The sequence below is a fragment of the Corticium candelabrum genome, chromosome 16 (assembly GCF_963422355.1).
Source record: "Corticium candelabrum chromosome 16, ooCorCand1.1, whole genome shotgun sequence".
Lineage (NCBI taxonomy): Eukaryota > Metazoa > Porifera > Homoscleromorpha > Homosclerophorida > Plakinidae > Corticium > Corticium candelabrum.
This window is the reverse complement of record NC_085100.1, coordinates 5,775,250-5,791,306: the sequence shown is the minus strand read 5'-3', so window position 1 is coordinate 5,791,306 and position 16,057 is coordinate 5,775,250. Positions and strand designations below refer to the sequence as shown.

Here is a 16,057-nt window from a genome sequence, read left to right as displayed (position 1 = left end):
TTGTAAAAAAAATGAGCATGCGCAGCCCTCAGACCGGCAAGCATAGCGTTTACATGACAAAGCTGGCCTGTGCCACCAAAGGAATGGCTCAGGAACAATATCCAGGCCAATCAGCACAGCTTCACACAACTCAACACACATCTACATGACATCTTGAAACCAAGCTGACCACAGCTGGCCTGGTCACAACTGCTTGCTTAGAGTATAAGTGCAACCCATCTAAAACACTCATTTAAATTCTGTGTCAACTTCAAGAACCTTACTGTTGTCCTGTCTTTGAGAAGTCGTTCTATGATTTCAATCAAGTTGTCTTTTTGCTCAGGATCAAGACTAGAAGTTAAAGATACTATGCCAATATCTATTCATTTATCAGAAACTCACCAACCTGTATAACTTGGGAATGGCATGTGCTGCAGTCTTCCTTACAAATGCTGACATGTCAGTTACACACTAAAATACAAGCAAGGTTCTCATTCAAATAAATCATAGGTCTGCACAAACAAGTTTCAATCCACCTCTTTGAGAGCCAGCATCATGATGGGAACTATAACAGGAACCCTGATGCTTGATAAAACCCTCAAAGCACTAGCTCGAATCAGCTGATTAGGATCCTACAACAACAATACCAATCTCTTGATATTCCTGTACATAAAGCGATCAAACAGTCCACTTACTTTCAATGCTTTCTGAAAGGTGCTGATAGAAAGCAACGCCAAGTCTTGCTCTTCCTCAGCATAGCGAACGAGATAAACATAGACTAGCTTTTTGATCTGGTACAATAAATAATAAATTTTTGTGAACGCAACGAAAGAGGCGTGGTCTGCTGTTCTCACTTCTGCGTTCTTCGACACGACATTCTTAACAACAGAAGGAAAGAGAACGGATACCTTGCGACCTTTAGCAATCATCTGCCCAAGAGATATACCGTATACAATCCATGTGCAACATACCATCTACCAGACACATAAGAATGTATTGTCATACTCCGATGATTTTTTTCATTGCATCCAACTTCTGGCCATCTTTGCTTCCATCCAAATGCGTCTTCAGTTCGTCTAGCCTAAAGAACGCATCAAAGCTAACATGCCGTGGGTCCCCTAAAGTGTGTGGTGCAGTGCCTTGTCGTATCCGTCATAAAGAAGCCACCGGCCGCTTCTTGATCAACATCGTCAACTTGAATCGATGAAGACCCGTGACCTCCCTCCATCGAATACGGAGTTCCTGACGCGCTTGCCATGGTGCTTTCTCATACGATTAGGCACGTGACTAGCGGCTAAACCACATGACATTTTCTTCGCTCCCGGATGCAAATAATGGAAGAGCGGCATAGTGCGGTAAAAGTAATTCATCGTTTTTGTTTCGATGCCTGACTGTTTTAATGCAGGTTGACGACTGGCTGCGACGTATTTCTACAAATGACACTCGTGTTCCAGCGTACGAAATATGTATGAGGACAATGGACATGTTGTCTGAATTGTCGACAGCATGTGAAAAACAACAGACTAGAGTGAAACTTATTCTAGATGACATGAAACAGAAAGAAAACGAATACAAGTCAGAAGGTTCGCATACAGACATTAAACAATGTAACTTAATTTGGGGTATTTCAATCAGCCTTAGAACTGGAAGAGGTAGGTTGTCAACTTGTTGTATATCCCTATTTAGAAGTGATCACGAGACCTCTTCTGCTTGAGACCTCCTCTTCTCTTCTACTACTAGACTAGGTTTCGGCCAGAACGAAACCTAAGGTATATGCAGTAGAGGTTAGAAGAGGAAAGGTGCCACATGCACAGTAGGTCTTACCCAGCAAAGGGAATGTCGGATATTGGCAGACTTGTGAATGCATTAGCTGTTCTGGAGATTCCTCAAACTGCGATCTGGGTGGGAAGGATTTCCCTACTTTCCCAACTTCCCATAGTCTAAGTCATTAACTCCTACTGCAGGTTCTGCTACATGTAAATCTCCTAGATCATCCAGCATCTCAAACATCAAAATGCAACTTGCAGCAATGACAACGGCAACATCCATGTCCACTTTCCGTAAGAAAAAGTAACGAAGTGGCTAGCAGTCCGGCAGTCACGTGTCAATAGTGCATGTGCAACAACAACGTTTCTGATGTGCCCTCTGCACATGCACATACAGTCGGGCAGTCACGGTGCAGAAAACAACGTTTCGCTAGAGTTCGGGATGTCCAAGTGCGTCATCTAACGTCGTGTCACAGTGGCTTACTAAGATGTTCACGAGCGGGGGAGGGGATATACCGTGGATGTCATCATGAGTAAGGAGAAACTACCATGCTTGCCAGACCATGAACAGATTTGCAAAAGTAACTGGCACAGAAAAATTCAATTACTACAATAAGGAAGGGGCTTCCTCCCCTCGCTTCTTATGCCAGTGTGTCATTACTCACGTCTGCTCGCCATCTGACATTACTCCCACATTTCAATACTCGCACCAAAACTATCGGCACGACTCCAGTATTCCCCATCCCGGTTTTGTACTTCTATAGCGTGCCGATTGGTTTAAGTGGAGGATCTAGGGCAAGGGGGAGTGAAGCGATTGGTGGGGTGGTAGCACCCAACTGGCGGTATACTGTTTGTTCACCACCCTTGCTGGCGTTTCCAACAGGAGTTGAGACAAATTCGTAGGGGTGGTAGTGTCCGCTTCTCTCCTGTCTATGGTCGGTGGAAGGAGCAGTTGGCAGCCGGTGTTAAGAACAGTTACGATCTAGTACAGGAAGTGCCAAACCTCTAGCCTTGCAGTAGACGTCCAGCTGCCAGACCGCTAGTCATTGCCAAAAATTAAACTGTGCAAGTGCCACCTTTTGTGGCGTCTTCCAGTAATTTCACTGAAAAACCTCCAACCCATACTCTCTCTTGTTAACTTCCAGTATGCTCTTAAGATAAGGCAGAAGAGGTTATGAATTGCACTCCAGTAGAAAAAGCTTTAGCCTTACATAATAATGATGATGCCAATGACCACATTCATTTGATGTTGCCTTCAGTCATTGGCCAGTCTGCCAGGTGCTGTGAACTAGTTCAACCTAGCACTAATTTCAGCAAAAGTCATGATACTTAATGAGGAGCGTATTCAAATGTATGGGATGACTTCCGGTTTATGACTATCTGATTATGCTAAAAATGTGCCACACTCTTAGTTTGGTCCAATCACAGAGTGGTATTTGTGATTGATTGTACATAGCAACCACAGACAATCAGGGAATTCCTAATCAGATTTGCAAAACGGTTACAAAAGAGTTTCACCAGAGCAGTGTAATTTTGTGTTTGCAATTTGCTAGGTCTTGTCCGAAATAAACAACAGAAGTTACCTGTCTGCAACTGCTAATTCAGAATCAATTGCTTTCATGGCTTACCACATTTATGGAGCCTATCATTGTAACCAAGAGCGGTATTTGTATTTGGTGTCTAATTATAATCATTGCTGTACTTTGCGAGTTACAGACTACTTACAGACTTTGCAGTCATGCGAAACAACAGTTCTTTGTATGATTTTAGATCGGTCTTACAAGTAGTAAGCTTAGAGGGCTACTGCAGTGCAAAAATCAAAAATTATTATTTGAGCAAAATTAAAAGATCTACATATGTGTACTTTAGAAAAAATAAAATTATATTTTTTTGCGAATGCACTGAGAGAATGAGAGCAGTTGAAAGTTACTTTTGTTTTCCATTTCCGGAATGGGGCAGATTAGCACATTGATGTCATTGGAGGCACCCTATCCATTGTTGTGATACTCGAGTATGGTGCGGCATTGTGTTGCAGCAGGCTGCAACATTTAGAGTATTTCGGTTTCCAAAAAATCCACACCTTTGTAAAAGGTGGGAAAAACAAGTTCGACGAACATCTAAGTACTAGGAGACGGCTGGGAAGAGCACAATGGAGTTTGCAGCTGTCACTTCGAAGAACACTTTTGAGAAAGAGACTGAGTTGTTTCAAAGCTTTGGACTCAGCAGCAAGAGAGAAGACCAGAGTCTGATGTAGTACCAGTCATTTTCGTACAGCAGGTTGATTCTGCTCACCGCAACCGCCCCGGAAGAAGAGGCTTGGCTTCGAGAAGCAAGAAAGAGGCTAGGGTAAGCACAGTTGCCTGTTGATCATCAAAACGAACAAATAAGTAATCGTTTCACTTTCAATTGTAGGAAGAAGCTCTTGTTTCTATCGAAGGAGAGAGGCGTAAACATTCACAAACTGTGATGTCTTCGGAAAGTGCAAACACTGCACCCCTTGTTATGATGATGGGGCTACATATTACCCATGTGCAGACTGCGGTAGCACTCTCGTTTCATGTTCTTGGCGATACTGATAGTACGCTGTTTGCAGTACAATACTTTAACCATACGTCAAGACAGTTGTAATGAAAACCAGGATGATCTACGATGCACTACAAACTGGCGTCGTATTCTCTCATTCTGGAGAGAACTTCTGCAATTTCTCACAATACACACACACACACACACACACACACACACACACACACACACACACACACACACACACACACACACTTGCACAATACTCATAATTAGTAACCGCAATCACATCTAGCGGAGACACTTTGTGTACAGCTGTTGGCAACTTCCGTTTCTGCACTAGGACTTACCACGGCATGTCAGACAGCCGTTCACTACGTTCGTCAACATCAACAGATGAGAGCAATTCATTAGTAGATCCACTGTCAGCGAGTGGCTCAAACATATATAGTTCCACAGATCCAACGTCTTCTGCTGCATTCAGATGACGATGTCGACGGACTGAGAGATTGCTTTCCCGCAGTGCTCCAGCACTTCGCTCAACGAAGAATCCGACAATGACAAATCTTCTGATTCGCTTTCCAAATCCCGACGTGTAGCAAGGTCGCTCCAACGTGCCGTTTCTGACCCACTCGTCATACTATCTAGTACGTATGATAGCACTACTCTGCCTCCACTGAGGTCAGTGTGCTAACACCGCCCTGTTTCGGAAATAGTACAGCAGAAGTAACTTTCAACTGCTCTCGTTCTCTCAATACATTCGCAAAAAATCTAATTTTATTTTTTCTAAAGTACACGTATATAGATCTTTTAATTTAGCTCAAAAAATAATTTTTGATTTTTGCGCTGCAGTAGCCCTTTAATAGTAAATGCTGTAGTGTCTAAATTCATAATTGTTTGCAACAACCTTAATATTAGTGTTTTTGCCAGAGCTTGCAATGCTAGCTGTCTTACTGTCTTTTTGCCCATTTGTCTGTATGTGTGTATCTAGCTTTCAAATGACTATTATATCTAGCATTTTGCCTGTTGAGAGAGTTCATTGCTGGTTGGGAGAAAATTGCTCAATTTTTACGGTAATGTCCACACCATGCTAGCAAGTTAGCAACATAAATTGCAATGAAATCCCAATGCAGAGTACAATACTAAATTTTATTGCAAATTATTAGAAACAGGGTCTAGCTACTTGATACATCTTGGTGTGGTTGTTTCCTCTTGGGGTAATTGTGTGTAAACACCTGTGTTGTATCACAGTTGAAACCGTAATTTTACAGAAGACAGGAATAGGTTGACATTCCCTAACTTCCACACAGAGATGAAACTTAACAGTTTTTCTTTAGTGTTAAGTCATTGTATTCATGTGTGAAATGAATGCATGTAAAAAGCTGCAAGTTGTACAAGAATCGTTTCAGTTCTAGTAAATAGTACGTTACACATAATGTGTAAAAGCATTGCTAATTCCCAGAAGTTGACCATAGGTGTGTATGGATGGTAAGAGTGGACTTCCATGACTTACTTGAAGAATGTTGACAGATCATGTTTAAGTTGGTGCATAAAGTAATATTACATGTAGTCCCCTAATTTATGGTGATAGCATAATCTTTCATGAACAAAATTTTCCAACTGGAAGTTAGGTCATTTTGTTAAATTCTGTTATAACACCATTAGCATTGTCAGTTGAGAAAAATTCTGGCGAGACTACTGCTTATCACAGCTTTCAGAAGGCTATAGCTGTAGAAGCAAAGGTGTAGACCCAGCTTCAATTAGTAGTCTAGTATAACTATTGTAATTTGACATGCTCCTGCTGAGAAAGCTGCAGATTCATTCTAGTCTTGACAGACAAATATGGTATGTTTGTGTGATTTAATTTCTTCCTTTCACCTGTCACAATTCCTCTCAACAGGTGTCAAATATGAACTTCGTGGATGTGCTGAAGGAATCACTCTAAATGCTAATGTAAATTGACCAGTTTTTAGTTGTCCAAGCATTATGCCTAAAGCCACATTGTGGTACTATAGGAAGGAGTCTTTAGTGTGTACTATAATATTTTGTTTAGAAACAACTTTGTAAAGTCCATATTCTCTTGCTTGACGTTGTTGGAGATAAATTGGCCACCAGTCCATTGAATGACAAGGTTTTAGAGCTATTTGGATGTTAGGAAACAGAACTTATGGAAATGGTATTTGTGGTAGTTTTCTTTTAAACATAGCAATACTTTATGACATAATCGCTGGTTGGTATGTGTATTTGCAGAAATAGTAATAATGACAATCTGACAGTCGTCATAACATGCATTGCACGTTTAATACATTGCTGCAATTCTCTAATTTTGTAAATGTTTGGCATACATTTAATTTCGGCAATTTCAGCGAAGGGTCTGCCATGCCCAAATTTAATGTCCACCCAAATTTAATGCCCATTCAAATGTTGGATCAGTTTCCTCTGAATCATTCAAAACAGACATTAATATGTATATGTACAGTATATGTACTGTAAGCACATTCATATGTTTGCCAAAAAATTAGTAATGCCGACATACTGTATAGGATATCTGTGCTTCACCATGTACCTTGATGTACTACGAACATTTTGAGCTGAGCTGGCTCCAGAGCGCAACATAACTATCATGGGACTTTGACACCTAAAACCAAGAATTGAAACTTCCACACCGCATGTTGCGCTAATCAAAAATGGGGAGGGGCTGGCTACGCGAGACTACTTACGTACCGCAGTAGTAGTTTAGCACGCACCGAATGATATGATATGCGATATGCGTCTGGTACTTCAGTTAGTATGTGAAGGTTCCTGCAAACCACCTTATGCTGAAAATTAATGTATGCCGTAATAGCGGCAACCTACTTTTGCCGAAAATTTAGATTGCCGAACATTTATGAAATTAGAGTAGTGTCATGGAGTTAGTTTGAACAAGAAGAGCAATGACCAGGTAACTAAAACTTTGACGTATTTCTTTAAATTTTCATCAACGAATGACTTTCCGGTTGGTGGTTGCAGGATTATTGTTATGTATGCCATAATATGTTATAGTGTAGTTTTTCCTATTCAAATACACCATTTCAGTCAGTGTTTAATTCTATCATGATATTGCCTAAAGGATTTTTATTCAGTTCCCATAAAATCTGTCACAAAGAGCAGAGACTTGATGCAGTGTATATACCGGCACTCTGGTAGACTCTGACTGATATATTGAGCATGTGGCTAAATGTTTAGCAATGTAGTAGATATAGACTTATCAAACGATTGGCCAGACCATAGTACATTAATGTTTGACCTTGTTATGCTCATTTAATTATAAGAATCTGTAGATATCAAACAAGTAGATTTGCAAATTCAGTGTTTGAAAGACTTTGTTAACTTTCATCGACTCTTTGACACAGACTCTTCGACAATCACAAGTCTGTATGCACTAATCTCCAAACAAACTCCATGTATATTATTACTAGAAACTGAAGCTGTGGTTGCACCTTCCCTTCCACAGCTGTCAGCCTTCTGAAAACTACTGATAGAAATATTGTCTAAACCACGAATTTAGACGCCATTTTGCTGTTAAGCACGCTACTTGCAAAATGTATCTAAACTCGTACCAAAGTGTTGTTTTACCTGCAGCTTCTGGAAAGAGTTTACGATACACCTGTTTGGCATATCTTTTTGATACTGCCTCCGCTGATCATAGCACCCTTCTGTCTAAGATCTTTCATCCAACTAACCACTCTTTCTTCCAAACGTGGAAACTTCCCGTGTTTTTTGCGAATCATCCATACTTGGCACATGTCTCCTTTTCCAGACTGCTATTTGCCGCTCCCTTTTGGTCTCTTGCAGTGATTTTTGGTCCCTTACCCAATCCTGGACACATTGCTTGTAGACTCCACATTCTTTGGCTGTCTTTGACTTGTTTCCGCCTAGTTTGTCGTACAGTGAAACCTGTACCAGCGACCACCTCTCAGCAACCACCTGGCTTTAGCGACCGCATCTGCCTGGCACAGAACGTTGTCCCGTACAATGGTTACTGTACTAAGCGACCACCTGCCCAACGCGACCAACGACCGCTAATCCAAAGGCCCTACAGCAGTTAACACCTCTTCTAAACGACCACAATGTACCTGTTTTGTCTTGATTGCACATTCCAACACGGCTGTCACCTCTCAGAGGTGTTGCCAACACACATGCGGTACACTTGTATCCCAAATCAATTCTTGCTTGCATGATGTCACGAAAAGTTCTGAGTTTAGCTGACCGGGTAAAGGTTATTCAGCTGTCTGAGAAAGGAATCTCAGCAAGGCAGATAGCAAAAGACATGGACGTGGAGAAAACACAGATTCAGTGAGCGCTGAAGAAGAAAGAAGAAATCATGAAAGAGTATGCAGCAGCAAACTCTATCCAGTTTCTTTTCCCTGTCACAGTAGCTAGCTTTGATTAGAACAGTCTGTAACCACATGGACGGAATACAGTATGTACATTGCACAAAACAAGAAACGAGACGTTTAGCACTTTGTAAGTTCCGTGTCGTGGTGGTCTGGCATGCAGGGCTATAGGTGTGTGGAAGCACGAGGCTTCCTCTTCTAAGCGACCATCTGTCCTAAGCGATCAATACCCCTGGGTCCCACAGGTGGTCGCTTAGTGCAGGTTTCACTGTACTTTGAAAGTACGCGAAGTTTCGTGGCAATGCTATAAGATTTTCTTCCACGTGCTAGACTACTGTCGTCTTTAATGCTTGTTTGATGCTCTTCCACGGCAGTCGTGTCTTCCTCCTGCCTTTCGAGAGTGCCATCATCCGGCTCCATCATCATGGAACACGTGTGCGATGTTAATATCTATCGCATCGCCTTCATCAGCAGTACCCCTTGCCGCCCACAGCCAACCCCATACCGGCAAACCCCACCCTACATGCAGCAAAATGCGGGGTAATACAGTACTTCATCTACAAATAGAGCATTTGTATTTTATTGTAAAGCCGTCGTAGTGTCCTTTCTATTGGGGAGGGGGTCAAGCGGACAAAAGGGCATGCCCATTTTTGGTAAATGTGACTATTTACGGACAATCTCTTACTTTCTTGCCTTTACTGGCATTTTCCACCCTATACTGGGATTTCGGTATAGTTACTAGACTTATACAACTGGCATGCAACTAAATGTTTGGAAACATGATATTTCAGGTTCTTTGGGATTAAGAATGACATGTCCTTTGCTGTTATTAAGAGAGGAGCTGAGTCTACTTCCTTGCTTTCACCGCTATGAGCCCTCTGAAAGGATTGTTGTGACATTACAAATTTAGATGCCATTTTCCTTCTAAGTGTGCTACTTGTAAAATCTGTCTAAAATCATACAAAGCGACTGTCGTTGCATGTGACCACAAAGTCTGTAACACTGCTAAATAGTCTGCAATCGTCAAAGCAATGACAACTATCACATATAGATGTCGCTCTTAATTATGCAGTGTTGGGTTCTTGTATAGATGTCGTAGTCACAAAAGCATTTCCTGTATAGATATCATAGTCACAAAAGCAATCAATTGAATTTGCATTAGCAGCTGTAGACAGGTAAGTTCTGTTGTTTATTTCTGACAAGTCCTGGCAATCGTAAACAAGAATTACACTGTTCTGGTATTGCATTCTTACCTCCTATGCCCAGGTAATGTCTTGTAGTCGACATGACTAAACGCTTAGCCAGCCTCTTTTATAAAGGCATCGAGAACTGGCGGAGCCCTGCTAGGCCAATCCTCGCCCAAGAGAACCAGTGTTTGGTGTGGATGCAGGTTCCAGACCGGACTCCAGCTCAAAAGGAAGGCAGCCGTGCTCATCAGGCATGTTTGCCCTGCACCCAAGCCAGACCCATCTTTTTGGGACCTTTGGTTATACTCCAATATAACAATTCCAACCCCTGTGTACGTATGTTTGCCGCTGCTTGGTGTATGGATCTATTCTATGCCAGTCCGGAACGCACGCACAACTAGCTGCTGTCTACACACAATATACTACTGATGTGATCTCTGCTAGAGTACTCCAATTTGGTCTCTATAGGGGAGCTACTAGTGTTCGGGAGTACGTGGCCAGTGTCTTAGTGTCCTGGAGTCCAGCTTCCCATGACTGCTTGTATGCATTGCTCTTTGACCTCGCAAGTGTCTGGATCATGGAGTCCTCCATACCCCGCTTTGCTGCTGTGGTTGCCACCCCAATCCTGAATCTGTGCCCCGAGTAACTGGTCGCAGATCCCTGGCTTCTAACGAATCCTGCACTTTTCTAATAATAGGATTTTGCATTCAGTTATTTAAATCCGGTGTTGAACATTCGATTTAGGCAATCGATTATTCGAATCGGGCATTTAATTATCCGATTCAGACATTCAATTGGCTGACTCAGACATTCAATTATCCGAGGTTCTATCGTAGAAGTACCAAATTTATAGAAATGCTTCTTTCAGTCCAAGGGCAGATTTAGGCGAGTTGTCCAGGGGTCAGGACCCCACCTCCAGAGACCAACTATTATCAGATCTACCATACACCTGGAATTGTGCCTACGAACAGTAGCAGAACTACAGTACCGGCAATAAGTAACCTAACATTTTTATCGTATGCGTATCGTATCGTATCGTATCGTATTGCGTATCGTAGCATATCGTATATCGTATTGCGTGTACCATCTGGTATCTTATCTTAATTGTATCATATATCATATTGCATATCGTATATCCTATGGATGGTATCTTATCTTAATTGTATGGTATCATCTTTTATCTTATCCTATCCTACATGGTATCTTTTATCGTATCGTATGATATCCTATGTATATGATATCCTATGGTATCTTAGCGTAGCGTAGCGTATCGTATGGTATCGTATCGTATCGTATCGTATCATATCGTATCGTATCGTATCGCTGTCAGCTTACTTATTGCCGGTACTGTATGATTAAACAGTTGTCACTATGCAAACATGCTTGTGCTTGATTTTCTGTCCTCGGAATTCCCGCTACTCTCTACTCTGAAAAATGATTCCAATGTTGTATTCTCTAAAGCCTTGAAGTCTGGATTTTCACTTGATGGCTCACACAGACAAGCAGTGCAAGTTGAAAATTAGAGTACTTGCAGCCCTGGGTGTTATGCTTCAGTAATACACGTGTGTACAGCTTGTCCCTATTGGAGCACCAGTGAATTTGGGTTACTCAATGTATAATAAGAGAATTCGACTGCTTTTTAATACTAGAATAGACTCAGTATGCATGGAATTAATGGAACTTTCCCCATTAATATTGGGAACCACCAATTTGAGGAGTAAAAAGGCGAAACCAAATAGTCCCTGGAACCCAATCCCCTCAGATGGCTGAAACCAAATAAGCCCAGTTAAACAGTTTTTGGACTCAAATATGCCCTAGATAATAAATTGCTCTAGACCAAATAGTCTCCAATATCAAATAGTTCCCGGAACCAAATAGTCCCTGTACAAACGTCTTAGAGGCCCTGTAGACCCATTTGCAATTTTGTAACTCATATCTGCATGTGTACGCGTGTATATAGTTAAATATCAAAGGCATCACATGACAAATTTTAATCAGACACAGTTACTGAGTAGTAACACGAGAATCAGTCATTTGAACCCTCTGTCCCAGCCACCACAAGGCATCATCCGCTATCTAAAAGTATTTCATCTTCCATCTGAGTAGATCGTTTTGCAAAAGAAAATGAGACCAGTCCCTGCCGTCTATTTGAAATGCCAAAGTATATGGTACGTGGATCCGTGGATCCATGTTTTCCACTCAGTTGCTAGAAGGTGATAAATAGTGAAAAAATTGAGCTCTTTGATTAGCTAAAAACCTGCCAGTGACGTGTTTATTTGACAAATGAAAGTGTTGTGTGGTATGAAGCAGGACGCGGCTTACAGAGTATTCAGATACACCACACAAATCCAAGAGGTGGAGCAAGGCTTCGAATGCTTCATAGACTTGTAGATTTATGTGCTACTAGTTCGCTCAAAATTTCTTGAACTAGCATGGAAATGTGGGACACAAAGATTAGTGTAAAGGAACATAACACACGTGCTAACTACAAGTACCGTATTCACCCGTAATATCGCCCTGGGCATTTAGAAAAGAAACACTTTTTCTGGGCATATGCTAGGGCATGGCCGTTATTTTGGTTCCAGGCGTATACATGGTCACAAATGCTGTTGTTTGCCCAGTCATCATCTAGACACTTGAAGACAGAAATACCACAAATGCTTGCAATTATTCGTTTGCAAGAGCAAAGGTACTGGTATCCGTACAGCATCAGAATGCATGTAGAAACTAGACACTACACACTTAAACGAGAGTGGTCGGCCTGAAGCTCCTCATAGGCATCAGGATTGGTAATTGCAACGAAGACATGAGTCTAGCAGTAAGCACTTTCACTCAACACTGACACCAGCTCATCAAACACACACAGATAAATATGGTTCTGCGGACCCCATTTTGTTTCATCTGCGCATGCATATCTTGGGCTTATACTTGGGCATGGGGTTTTTTGGGCTAAAAGTTCTGACCTGTTGCACATGGGCATATATGCGGGCATGGGCGTTATTTTGGTATGGATGTTATTACGGGCGAATACGGTATGCTAACTTCAAGGTTAATTACAAGTTCTTGTGTAGAGACAGCTGATGAACGATGATATTTCAGCAGCTGTCCAACTGCAAGCTATGGAGCGTTCATACTGTAACATACTTGGCATAAAGAGACTTGGCTAAGCAAAGACGACTTAGCCTAAGTTTCCTTTTGGTAAAGACCGTTCACACTGCACGCCTAGAGTCGACTTAGAACAGGCCATGCACATGGCAAAGCATATCTCTTCTGGTACTTTGCCAGGAAGTTCACTCATCCTGCCACAATTTTTAGTGCACTACCTTCACGTGATCATCTAGCAAAACAGACTAGCTAAGGCTGAACATAAGTCACATCGGGAAGTGCCCTATCCTAAGGGAGAACAAAGAGACTTAAGTCAGTGTGAACGCAAACAGATTATGTCTACTTGGTTTAAGTAGGAGTAAAGGAGGCTTAGGCATATATGTAGTTATTCCGTTCTTCATGCAATTGCAGAGCTATAAGCAACGGATATTTGATTGCCTGAATCTTATAATTGAACACAGGGTTCAGATACCTACCTGTTGACAGCTGTGATGGGAGCCTCCTGACTGTGTTCCTGACTTGTCTGTACATGTAGCAATGGTGGACTGGTTAGACAGATAGCGATGCACGTGCCCTGTTTGTTGCACATACATCAGCGAGACTGCTGTACATGTGCTCGCTTTAGCCACGCATTTCTGGACAAATTCAACTACTTTTAACTGGTCTGTTAATAAAGTCCCGTTTCTTACTAAGGCTCACAGCTGAAACTAGGTATGGTATGGTATGGTCTATAGACACACACAAAGTCCTAATTTCAAATGGCATGGTAAAATGGAATCATATTACTAGAGTCTCAGTGATTGAAGTCGATCTTTACATGCTAGAGGACCAAGACAGGTAATATCACTGAATGGAATCTGAATGTATGAGGATAGTGATGAGGTTCTGTCCTTAATGTCATGTAACAAAAAATGTAGATGTCCAGCTACGTTTGTACGTAAACCACTTTGTCTTCAGGACAGTACATCAGTGAAGTTTTGGGAAGTATTGGACTGTCAGTTGATCATATGTCACAGTCTGGGACTGTGAGTATTAGGACACTTGCAAATACTGCTTTGTTGCTGAAGCTCAGAGACTGTAGAACTGTTAGGTATGTCAATACCTTGATTAGGGAATGATTGTTTATGATTGTATTGAAAGTCTGTTTTTGCAGTTACATGTTTGCCCTTCAAGACGAGACATACTCCATATTACAAGCAACAGAGACTGAATTTGAACTCAAGCATAATCTTGAACAAATTAACAGAAATATAGCAACTATTTCATCTCAAAATGATCGGCTGAAGAGGTGCGGGTTCCACTTGTAGTCAAACATTGAATTACTGTAAATTTATAATCTTTATTCGTAGTAAAGACATGTTGTACTAAATCAAAATTTAGCAAACAGTGTGGGTAAATGAAGGTTGTTTGATAAACATGAAGGTTAAACTCTTCAGCTTAAAGTTTACAAGGTGTAAAATGATGTTGCAAAATTAATGTTTCTTTATCGGATTTCAACAAGCACTGTTCGTAAATCTAACTACGGTAATTAAGCTATCACTCGTGCCAAGGGCATTGCTGGACCTCCGAAATTGGTTACAGCCATGCTGTAATACAGTTACATGTTTTCATTGAATGTCTGCTTCTGTGTTAGTGCTACTGATTCAGTCAATGAGGAGAAAGTAGACGTACTTAATTCTCTTTCAACTAAAGTTCAAGGTAAAGACTTTCTCTTCAGGAAGGCAGCTGATTATTCAAGGCTCCTACACGAGACAGAAGTAACGTATGGTTTCAAATTTATTTTCAAGTATTATAATGTTTCTCATTAACTGTTAGTGTGATCTAAAAGAACGTAGTGTGACTGATGATATCATGTACAGTCAGTTGGTGAAGCAGTACATGGTAAGTGTAAGAGTATGTTTGTGCAGAAAAAATTACTATTGACTATGAGCTACCTTCTATATGACATTAGTTTTGATCATGCTGAAAAAGGCCAAATTTTTGTAACTAAGATCTATTTATGGCCATACTAATAATGCAAATTAATGTTGAACGAATCATGTTGATAGGAATTAAATGAATTGCAAGAAGAGCTGTTGCCTTTGACAGCACAACTTAATGCCTATCATTCTTTACCTCCGGTATGTAGTGTTGTTATTGGACAAGTTGGACATTGTGAAATATTTGACTTCTGCTTTGTGTGGATCAGGACATCTCTCTTACAAGACTGAAAATTGAGGAGTTGCGCCGTGAACTGGTCAGTTATGAGTAGTTCTTTCATTCAGTAGAACTGTAATATCTCTATTGCACTTATGGATGCACAGATAGGAGCATTTACACACACACACACACACACACACACACACACACACACACACACACACACACACACACACACACACACACACACACACACACACACACACACACACACACACACACACACCTTCCTTCAACCTACAACTGCCCATCCACATGGATGATGGCGAAACATAAAAAGCGTAAGAAAAAGGAAGTCACTATCTTGTAAATACGTCACAAATCTAAATACGTTGATGACATTTATGTCTTTCTTGTCACTCTCTCGTGTGAATAAACGACCGCATCTGTCGCACTTGATTCCGGTCTTTGGTCATTCCCGGGGATCTAGGTGATTTTTTCCTCTGTTGCAATTGTGTCTTTTTTCCCTGTTTGTGACTTAAACAGTCGCTTGCAGGTAGTGCACAGCAGAGGCTGTTGGTCTTGACATCTGCTGGGATCGGCTCTGTGACGAGCCTTCTGGCTACTTTGGGCATTTTCTAATTCTACTCTTGAAGTGACGATTGAGTTAGCACAGACGTTCTTGCACTTCTGCCTGTCCTGCGTAAGCTGGGACCAGGTGCTTGTTAGGCCAACCATCTTGAGGTCTTTTACAATCCTGTCTTTCCACCTTAGTCTGACCCCATGTGCTGGACGAGTTGATGGTAGCCACACATGAAGCAGCTGCTTGGGCAGACGATCTTCCATACGTTCTAGATGACCAAGCCATCTAAGCCGCTGAGCCATCAAAGAGTCTTCTGCAGTTTCAAGATTGCCAAGCTTGTGCCTGATGTCATTTGATGTGATTCGTTCCAATTGTTGTTTGAATTTGTCTATACCCAGC

General features: G+C 41.4%; 3 protein-coding genes across 6 annotated transcripts; 2 read left to right on the top strand and 1 right to left on the bottom strand.

Annotated features, from left to right (window-relative positions):
- Positions 1 to 112: 112 nt before the first annotated feature.
- Positions 113 to 1,266, bottom strand: LOC134192586 (AP-3 complex subunit beta-1-like). The gene is made up of 7 exons (XM_062661332.1): positions 1,119 to 1,266; positions 985 to 1,060; positions 834 to 908; positions 675 to 770; positions 516 to 611; positions 386 to 450; positions 113 to 330 (listed from the first exon to the last, which is right to left on the bottom strand). The coding sequence occupies exons 1-7, from the start codon at positions 1,235 to 1,237 to the stop codon at positions 198 to 200; spliced, it is 660 nt and encodes a 219-aa protein (XP_062517316.1). The 5' UTR covers positions 1,238 to 1,266; the 3' UTR covers positions 113 to 197.
- Positions 1,267 to 1,300: 34 nt separating this feature from the next.
- On the top strand, positions 1,301 to 3,436 carry LOC134192609 (HAUS augmin-like complex subunit 1). Its single transcript, XM_062661353.1, has 3 exons — positions 1,301 to 1,334; positions 1,385 to 1,562; positions 3,299 to 3,436. The coding sequence occupies exons 1-3, from the start codon at positions 1,305 to 1,307 to the stop codon at positions 3,343 to 3,345; spliced, it is 255 nt and encodes an 84-aa protein (XP_062517337.1). The 5' UTR covers positions 1,301 to 1,304; the 3' UTR covers positions 3,346 to 3,436.
- A 6,366-nt stretch (positions 3,437 to 9,802) lies between these two features.
- Positions 9,803 to 15,259, top strand: LOC134192163 (uncharacterized). 4 transcript variants are annotated; one of them, XM_062660864.1, is made up of 7 exons: positions 9,803 to 9,910; positions 13,894 to 14,026; positions 14,090 to 14,224; positions 14,570 to 14,693; positions 14,752 to 14,817; positions 14,985 to 15,056; positions 15,125 to 15,259. In XM_062660864.1, exons 2-7 carry the CDS (start codon positions 13,944 to 13,946, stop codon positions 15,185 to 15,187), a joined length of 543 nt encoding a protein of 180 aa, XP_062516848.1. In that variant the 5' UTR covers positions 9,803 to 9,910; positions 13,894 to 13,943; the 3' UTR covers positions 15,188 to 15,259. The 4 variants fall into 4 exon arrangements, with proteins under 4 accessions (XP_062516848.1, XP_062516847.1, XP_062516846.1 ...); XM_062660863.1 differs by lacking the exon at positions 9,803 to 9,910 and adding an exon at positions 12,563 to 13,773; XM_062660862.1 differs by lacking the exon at positions 9,803 to 9,910 and adding an exon at positions 12,563 to 13,773 and having other exon boundaries at positions 13,854 to 14,026.
- The last annotated feature ends 798 nt before the right edge of the window (positions 15,260 to 16,057 follow it).

Coding starts and splice junctions, on each gene's coding strand:
- LOC134192586 (XM_062661332.1), bottom strand. CDS start 1,237: ATGGCAAGCGCGTCAGGAACTCCGTATTCGATGGAGGGAGGTCACGGG. Junction 1,061..1,118: donor TTTATGACGGATACGACAAG/GCACTGCACCAC, acceptor TGCGTTCTTTAG/GCTAGACGAACTGAAGACGC. Junction 771..833: donor TCGTGTCGAAGAACGCAGAA/GTGAGAACAGCA, acceptor TTATTGTACCAG/ATCAAAAAGCTAGTCTATGT.
- LOC134192609 (XM_062661353.1), top strand. CDS start 1,305: ATGCAAATAATGGAAGAGCGGCATAGTGCG. Junction 1,335..1,384: donor TGGAAGAGCGGCATAGTGCG/GTAAAAGTAATT, acceptor GTTTTAATGCAG/GTTGACGACTGGCTGCGACG. Junction 1,563..3,298: donor AAACGAATACAAGTCAGAAG/GTTCGCATACAG, acceptor GCAATTTGCTAG/GTCTTGTCCGAAATAAACAA.
- LOC134192163 (XM_062660864.1), top strand. CDS start 13,944: ATGTCACAGTCTGGGACTGTGAGTATTAGGACACTTGCAAATACTGCT. Junction 14,694..14,751: donor GGCTCCTACACGAGACAGAA/GTAACGTATGGT, acceptor ATTAACTGTTAG/TGTGATCTAAAAGAACGTAG. Junction 15,057..15,124: donor CCTATCATTCTTTACCTCCG/GTATGTAGTGTT, acceptor TGTGTGGATCAG/GACATCTCTCTTACAAGACT.